At 46.2% G+C, this 8,342-nt stretch overlaps 1 protein-coding gene across 2 annotated transcripts in view; it reads right to left on the bottom strand.

The window, feature by feature from the left end:
- Positions 1-226: 226 nt before the first annotated feature.
- The window catches only part of ICAM5 (intercellular adhesion molecule 5), a 73,956-nt gene continuing 65,840 nt past the window's right edge, over positions 227-8,342 (bottom strand). For both annotated transcript variants that reach the window (XM_040414926.1, XM_040414927.1), the window contains one exon: positions 227-994. In XM_040414926.1, coding sequence (XP_040270860.1) covers positions 909-994 — 86 coding nt within the window. In that variant the 3' untranslated portion in view covers positions 227-908. The remainder of the gene's footprint in view (positions 995-8,342) is intronic.

Genomic DNA, 8,342 nt, shown 5'->3' with positions numbered 1-8,342 from the left:
ATTTGCTTGTATATTTGTTCTTCTTAGGGCGGGTTCGCATTAGCATTCCTAATTCCGTTATACAGGATGTTATAATGGAAAGAAACGGAACCGTTATGTGCCCCCCGTAGACATGTATTAGGACGGAGCAAAACGGAATGCCTCTTAAAGGCTTCCATTTTGCATTCCGTCCTAGAATTCCGTTATATTCCGTTATAACTCTGTTATAACAGAACCTATAACGGAATTCTATAATGCTGATGTGAACCGGGCCTTAGGCTCCTCTGTGCCTTGATCAGGGGGCGTAACTATAGGGAAAGCAGGGGAAGCGGCTGCTTTGGGGCCCAGACTCACTAGGGGCCCCCTCAGAAGGAAGACTAAAAGATTTTACTGTCAGGGCCCCCTCAACAGTAGTATACAATGAAATGATATGCAATGACACGGTAGGAAACGGATGGAACGGCTGGCGGACCTTGTCTGAGAAGTCAATCTTGACTAGCCACAGGAGGTTGCACGTGATTTTGTGGTTAGCGGAAAAGCTGTGTTTCCTTCGAAAATTTGCTGTGGGGCCCAGTCAGTTGTAGTTACGCCACTGGGAGGATCACAGCTCAAGGAACAAGTCACCTCGACATGATGGAAAACTCTTGATGGATCTCAACTAAACTTAAAACCTAAAATACTGGGGGTACCAGGGATCAGATGCTAATGACCTATCCTGAAGAAAGACCATAAATATTACACTCTTTAAAATTATCATTACAACAAATACATAATTCTATGAAATTGTGTTATCCAAATGTGTAAAAAATTATGCAATAAATATAACTTTATAAAAAAATGTATTCATTCAATTTTTGGATTTGTGATGCAATAAACCACAGGAAAACCGATAAACCGCCGGATGTCTGCTGCAGATGAGGAGGAAATCTTTACGACAGATAGATCATCAGACTGGTGGCAATCAGCAAAGAAAGGATGGTGGTGACGCTCATTTCTCTTCTGTCTGCTCCGTTTTCTGAAAGAGACAGTGACAAGACGTTATCTTACATAATGGCTTCAGTGCCATTTTATGTTTCTTAAAGGGGACCTCCAGTCGTGGCTCGTACAAGCATTGTCCATACAGTGGAAATTCCCTAGATTATTGGTAATGTCCTTTTAAAAAATTTGGTTTGCTGTTCAGATTTTTACAAAATTTTATTCCCATCATGCCTTAAAGGGGTTGGCCACGTTGTTAGCACTTATTACAACTGTAAAGAAAGTAGGGAGATATTACACTCACTAATATATCTTCTTAAGCAGATCTGCCTGGTTTTCCTGCTATTGGCAGCCATGCCCCCTCCTGTCCTGCTCTCACCACGCCCCCTCCTGTCCTGCTCTCACCACGCCCCCTCCTGTCCTGCTCTCACCACGCCCCCTCCTGTCCTGCTCTCACCACGCCCCCTCCTGTCCTGCTCTCACCACGCCCCCTCCTGTCCTGCTCTCACCACGCCCCCTCCTGTCCTGCTCTCACCACGCCCCCTCCTGTCCTGCTCTCACCACGCCCCCTCCTGTCCTGCTCTCACCATGCCCCCTCCTGTCCTGCTCTCACCACGCCCCCTCCTGTCCTGCTCTCACCACGCCCCCTCCTGTCCTGCTCTCACCACGCCCCCTCCTGTCCTGTTCTCACCACGCCCCCTCCTGTCCTGCTCTCACCACGCCCCCTCCTGTCCTGCTCTCACCACGCCCCCTCCTGTCCTGCTCTCACCACGCCCCCTCCTGTCCTGCTCTCACCACGCCCCCTCCTGTCCTGCTCTCACCACGCCCCCTCCTGTCCTGCTCTCACCACGCCCCCTCCTGTCCTGCTCTCACCACGCCCCCTCCTGTCCTGCTCTCACCCTGCCTGTCTCGTCCATAGCTGCACATGCCAGGGAGGAGCAAACTCGTCCATGCCTGAAGGAGTGTGCTGCTCCCTGGGTCCTAAAGCACCCTGCTTGTATCAGATGTGCTTTCCTTCAGTGACTGGCACTCCTGGCTGTGCAGGGCTGGAGGGGCTCAGCAGGAAGATTCAAGCAGAAATAAAGAAACTTTTGCAGGAGAAAGGGAGACTGAGGAGAAGCTGTGATGGCGGATGGAAGCTGACTGACTGTAGACTCCAACCACTCTGTCTCCTGTACTGAGAGGCTACTGCTGTATGTGAGGATGTAGCAGAGCCAGGAAGGTGCTGTGGAGCACAAACTGTGAGCAATCCCAGTGTCTGTCCTGTTTATGATCTTATCACAGACATGTTTATTACAGCCAGACCAAGAGTTTAACCCCTGCTGAGCTGTAAATATGGCTGAGGTCAGTGATATCAGCAGCAGTCACTGGTCTCATCTGTAAATGTGTGCCCTCTAATTCCTGCACACTGTATATAGTGATATGTGACCCCCACCACTGTATACTGTATATAGAGATGTGTGACCCTCTGTATACTGTATGCAGTGATATGTGACCCCCACCACTGTACACTGTATATAGAGATGTGTGACCCTCTGTATGCAGTGATATGTGACCCCCACCCCCACCACTGTATACTGTATATATAGATGTGTGACCCTCTGTATACTGTATGCAGTGATATGTGACCCCCACCACTGTACACTGTATATAGAGATGTGTGACCCTCTGTATACAGTGATATGTGACCCCCACCACTGTATACTGTATATAGAGATGTGTGACCCTCTGTATACTGTATACAGTGATATGTGACCCCCACCACTGTATACTGTATATAGAGATGTGTGACCCTCTGTATGCAGTGATATGTGACCCCCACCCCCACCACTGTATACTGTATATAGAGATGTGTGACCCTCTGTATACTGTATGCAGTGATATGTGACCCCCACCACTGTACACTGTATATAGAGATGTGTGACCCTCTGTATACTGCTTGCAGTGATATGTGACCCCCACCCCCACCATCATTGTACACTGTATATAGATGTGTGACCCCCTGCACCGGAGGATCTCATTATTATCATAATACACAGTGTACAGGGAAGGGGGTGTCTCTATATACAGTGTACAGGTAGGACACATACAACTATATACTGTTTATAAGGTACCCGTGTATTTGTGACCCCCTTTATACTGTATATACAGATGTGTGACCCCCCTGTACACTGTATACAGAGATGTCGGACTACACTCATTTCTCTTTTCCCCAGGTGAAGGGTAATCCTATACTCATAGATGACTTCTAGGCTGTCAGCCGGGAGCAGGTCGTGTGATGATAGACAGGATGCTCCTCGCTATGTCAGCAGATCAATTTGTACTTCTGGCTTCATTTGAGTCCGAAAACTGGCGAAAATGAACGGAAATTTGTTGAGGCGACTGGTCACGCCCCCTCCTGGCCATTGTCATGCCCCCCCCCAACCCTTTTTATTTTAAAGGCACAGTCGAAAAGTCGCAAACACATAGTTTGCAACTTTTTAACGCCACATTTCAGAAACAAGGCAGATGATAAATCTCCCCTTCTATTCATTCTGGTCATGGCTTACATCCAGTGGCAGAACTGGAAATGACTGGGCCCCACAGCAAGTTTATGAACGGGGTAACTCCCCCAACAACAAATGTGTGATACGTGGTAGTGACTGTGTGGGACGGGCAGTGACCTCTCTTTACTGCTGGGACTGGGGGGTTCTTCCTATTACTATGTCTGCAGTTATTCACTGATGACTGAGATATTTATAATGTCGGAGGGGCTCTTGTCTCCATGGGAACACAGGTGGGCGGGGATGTCATGTGACTGCTCCTCTGAAGATACTTGCTGCAGTGCATGCTGGGATTTTTACTTTCACTTTGCAGCTGCTCCTCCCACACATCCGGTCTGAGGATCTACCCCAGGGAAGTCTGCCATGGGGAACAGGTTAGAAAAAGGACATATAGCCGGTACATTTCACATGATATAAATACTTCATGGTTTTGGCTATTGTCTGGGGCTTTTTGGATTTTTGAATACTTAGGGTGGCCAACCCCTTTAAGGATGAGCCATAGATTCCATGTTTTCTTCACTCTAGAAGGAGCTTGTGCTCAATGTCGCCCCCTGCTGTGCTATACCTTTAGCGCTCTCAATAGTAGCAGGGAAATAATAAAATAATAATAAAATGTATTTATATAGCTCCACCATATTCCGCAGCGCTTTACAAATTCATAGGGTTCGTGTACAAAACAAAAATAACTGGCTAATATGCAACTGAAACACTAGGAGTCAGGGCCCTGCTCGCAAGAGCTTACAATCTATGAGGAATTGGGGGTGACACATAAGGTAGTTGATTGTGATAAGTAGGATTTGAGTCATTATTGAACTGACAGGAGCGGTGCCGGCCGTTCTGCTTCGGGTTTGGGACTACTAAAGGATCGAGGTCAGGCCAGAGGAGTTGGTGGGGGAAAGGTTTAGTCGGGGAAAAGTCATTTTAGGAAGCTTGATAAGGCTACTTTCACACTCGCGTTTTGTGCGGATCCGTCTTGTATCTGCACAGACGGATCCGCACGAATAATGCAAACGCTTGTATCCGTTAATAACGGATCCGTTTGCATTATTCATTTTAAAAAAAGTCTAAGTCAAAACGGATCCATCTTGACTTACATTGAAAGTCAATGGGGGACGGATCCGTTTTCAATTGCACCATATTGTGTCAGCGGATCCGTCCCCATTGACTTACATTGTAAGTCAAGATGGATCCGTTAGGCTCCGCATCGTCAGACGGTCACCAAAACGCTGCAAGCTGCGTTTTAGTGACCGTCTAAAAAACGTAACGGAGGCCAAACGCAGCCAAAGTGATGCATTCTGAACGGATCCTTATCCATTCAGAATGCATTGGGGTTAAACTGATCCGTTTTGGGCCGCTTGTGAGAGCCCTGAAACCGATCTCACAAGCGGACCCAGAAACTGAAGGTGGAGAAGTTGTGAATTGACCTGGTATTCCGGGGCAGAGTATTCCAGAGAGTAGGTGCAGCTCGAGAAAAGTCTTGAAGACGGGAGTGAGAGGTACGAATTATGGAGGTTATTAATCTTAGGTCTCTAACAGAACGGAGAGCACGAGTTAGGGTGGTGCAGCACTGTGGAGAGCTTTGTGGGTGAGGGTGAGAAGCTTGAACTTCTTTGTGATCTGGTGTTGCTTCTCTTATGCAAGGGCCCAGATTCACCTGAATGGACCTGCCTGACCACGTTTAGTTTCAGGTCACATATAAGATCATACTTTTTTTTGTGGAAACACCCTTCTCAAATAGTGATCATTCCAACCAGGGTTGGTCTGGGGTTCCATTAATAAACTCTAATAAGTTTTGATTCAAAGAAATAGACCCTAGTGGAAATATATTGTCTCTGGGCTGACCATATCGTCTCGTACTTGGGTGGCCCAGTCCAACGCTGACCCCAACAGTAAGTGACCTGTCTACTTTCAGCTTCAAATAGAGTTGTCTGCTGCTGGAAGTCATAGGCCATGTTGTGGCTGGTTCACATTGCTATATTAAAGCCTGGCCCAGGGGTGACCTGGCCATAGACCCCACTGGGAAACTTCCCAGTGGGCTGATATACAGGGGGCTGCCTGAGCCCTCCTTATGGCCGTCAGGGGAGTCCATAACAACCTGACGCTCCTAGTGTTGATTAACGCTGGGCACGTCAGCAGCAGGGTACATAAGCCCCACAAAAGGGCTGCTTCTAGGGAGATATTTTGTGCTGCCGGGGGGGTATATTGTGCTGCCCTGTGTTATTTGGATCTGCTGGGGCAGTATATTGTGCTGCACTGTGGTATTTGGTTCTGCTGGGGCAGTATATTGTGCTGCACTGTAGTATTTGGTTCTGCTGGGACATTATATTGTGCTGCACTGTGGTATATGGATCTGCTGGGACAGTATATTGTGCTGCACTGTGGTATTTGGTTCTGCTGGGGCAGTATATTGTGCTGCACTGTGGTATTTGGATCTGCTGGGGCAGTATATTGTGCTGCACTGTGGTATTTGGTTCTGCTGGGGCAGTATATTGTGCTGCACTGTGGTATTTGGTTCTGCTGGGGCAGTGTAATGTGCTGCACTGTGGTATTTGGTTCTGCTGGGGCTTTACTATTGAACCTGCCTACTTTTGTTGGCCTCGCCTCCTGTCAATTTGGACTGCTTACGACATGGGGCCTCTTTTACTTTTTTCCAGGGCCACTTTATGTTTCTAATCCATCCCTGCCTGGGCCCTTAAGGCTGGGTTCACACCTGAGCGTATTCGATAAGCGCTGTTTACAGGCGTTTTTATCGGGCGTTTTTGAGGCGTATTTTGGGGCGTTTTTGTATTTTGGAAACGCGCGTCGTACGCGCGTTCTTGCTATTGACCGCAGAGGCGTACAATGAAAAACAGAGGTGTTACGCGCGACAATACGCCCCAAGGAAGCTCCTGTACTTCGCTCAGGTGAGAACCATGCCCATAGGGAAACATTGGTTTTTGCCTGTTGAGCGTTTTACAGCGCGTAGAAACGCTCAGGTGTGAACCCAGCCTAAAGGTATACGGATCTAGGCATCTGAAGGTACATACCTTGCAAATTACAACCCTGGAGCTACACAATTCATAGCAGGGACAACAATTAGCATTGAGAGAAACAAAGTCTGCGAAGTGGACTTCGATCTGAATTTCAGGATAAATTTGATTCAGAAGTTGGCGGCGGCGTGCCCGTCACGAGCAAATGGATCAGGTAAGTATGATTTTTTTTCAATTTTACTCCGGATTATCGCGGCATCTGAGGGGTACAACGACGGAGGGCTGCGCAATCGCCACTCCCTGTCATTGCACCCACTACTTACAAAGATATGCGCTTCATGACGAAGTAATTTGTCAAAAGGCTATTTTTTTTGTAAAATTTGGCGAAGCAGACAAATTTAATTTTCCAAATACTTTGCTCATCACTAACAACAATGATGCAGACTGAACCCGTATTCACAATGACTCAGGATGGAGATGGGTAATGGGTACATTCAATAGGAAAATCTCTTCAGTCCATTGATGTCATGTCAGTCATGCAAAAATGAAATAAGTACTGTAACATGTCCACTCATGGATGGATTAGTAAATTAAAATTCTGCTCAGAACTTTCTAAAGATTATATATAAGGAAAAAGGATGCAAGAAACAACCCTCCGCTGAAGTCTTTTATAATACAAAGATCATGTTATGGATTGTCCATTCATTTCAATGGGCACCATGCATGGTTTTCATTTATCCCGGGTGGTGCAGTAACCAGAGGTGTATATGAAGGTGAGGAGGCTCCATTCAAAAGATTAAAATGGGACCCCTTCTGGTACCACACACATTTTCTGGCCAAAACCGCCGATTTAAATCTAATAGATATCTGCCTGATACACTTAGCACTAGTGGGACTAAAATGAAAAAAGAAATGTAAAATAAGGTTTAATTTTTAGAAGTCCTTTTTTTAAATTAAAATAGTTGTATTTCTTAACTCCTTTCTGAAGCAACCATTTTCTGTTTGTTTGGTTTTTTTGCTTTTTAGTTCCTGGTTGGAATTAGAAAGTTTGGGAATTTTTTTTTTTTACTGTATTCGATTTTACAGTATTTTACTTATGAGTATGATTACAACAATACCAAATGTATCTAGTTTTTACTTACGACTAAAAACAAAAATGTTAAGAAATTCTTTGCCTCGCCAAATTCTGAGATCCATAGCCTGTTTATATTTTCCTTTATGGAGCTGTGTGAAGTCTTTTCTTTGGGGAGGGAAGTACATTTTTTATGACTTTTTGATCACCCTTTATTTAATTGTTTGGGAGGTCAATTGACCAAAAAATTGTATTTTGGGTATTTTTTATATTTTTTTCCTTGAAAGCGTTCACCATAGAGGATAAATACATTTGCCTTTTAAAGGAGTTTTCAGACGTTTTTTTTATACTGGTGGTGACCACTGGATAGGTCATCAGCAGGGGCGTAGCTATAGGGGGTGCAGAGGTAGCAGTTGCTACCGGGCCCAGGAGCCTGAGGGGGCCCAAAGACCCTTGTGCCACATAAGACACTGGCATTATAGAAAGTGCATGCTGGTCAATTTACACCTCTGGCTGGAGGGAAGGGGTTAGGTCAAGAATTTGAGGGGATGCCCTTTCAATGTTTGCCTCAGGCAGCAGGAAGGATATGTGCTCCCCTACCCCTTGCCAACAAGCACTGAGGGAAGGGGGGCCCAAGCTGAAGTCTTGCACCAGGGCCCATAAGCCTTTAGCTACGCCCCTGGTCATCAGTATCTGATCAGTGGGGGTCCGGCACCTGGAACCCCCACAGATAGGATGTTTGAGAAGCCTATAGCACTCCTTTGAGTGCTGTGGACTTCTTGCAGCTTACCCTAGACCAGTGAT

The sequence above is a fragment of the Bufo bufo genome, chromosome 1, assembly GCF_905171765.1.
Source record: "Bufo bufo chromosome 1, aBufBuf1.1, whole genome shotgun sequence".
In the NCBI taxonomy this organism is placed as follows: Eukaryota; Metazoa; Chordata; class Amphibia; order Anura; family Bufonidae; genus Bufo; species Bufo bufo.
This window is presented reverse-complemented; position numbering and strand designations above follow the sequence as displayed.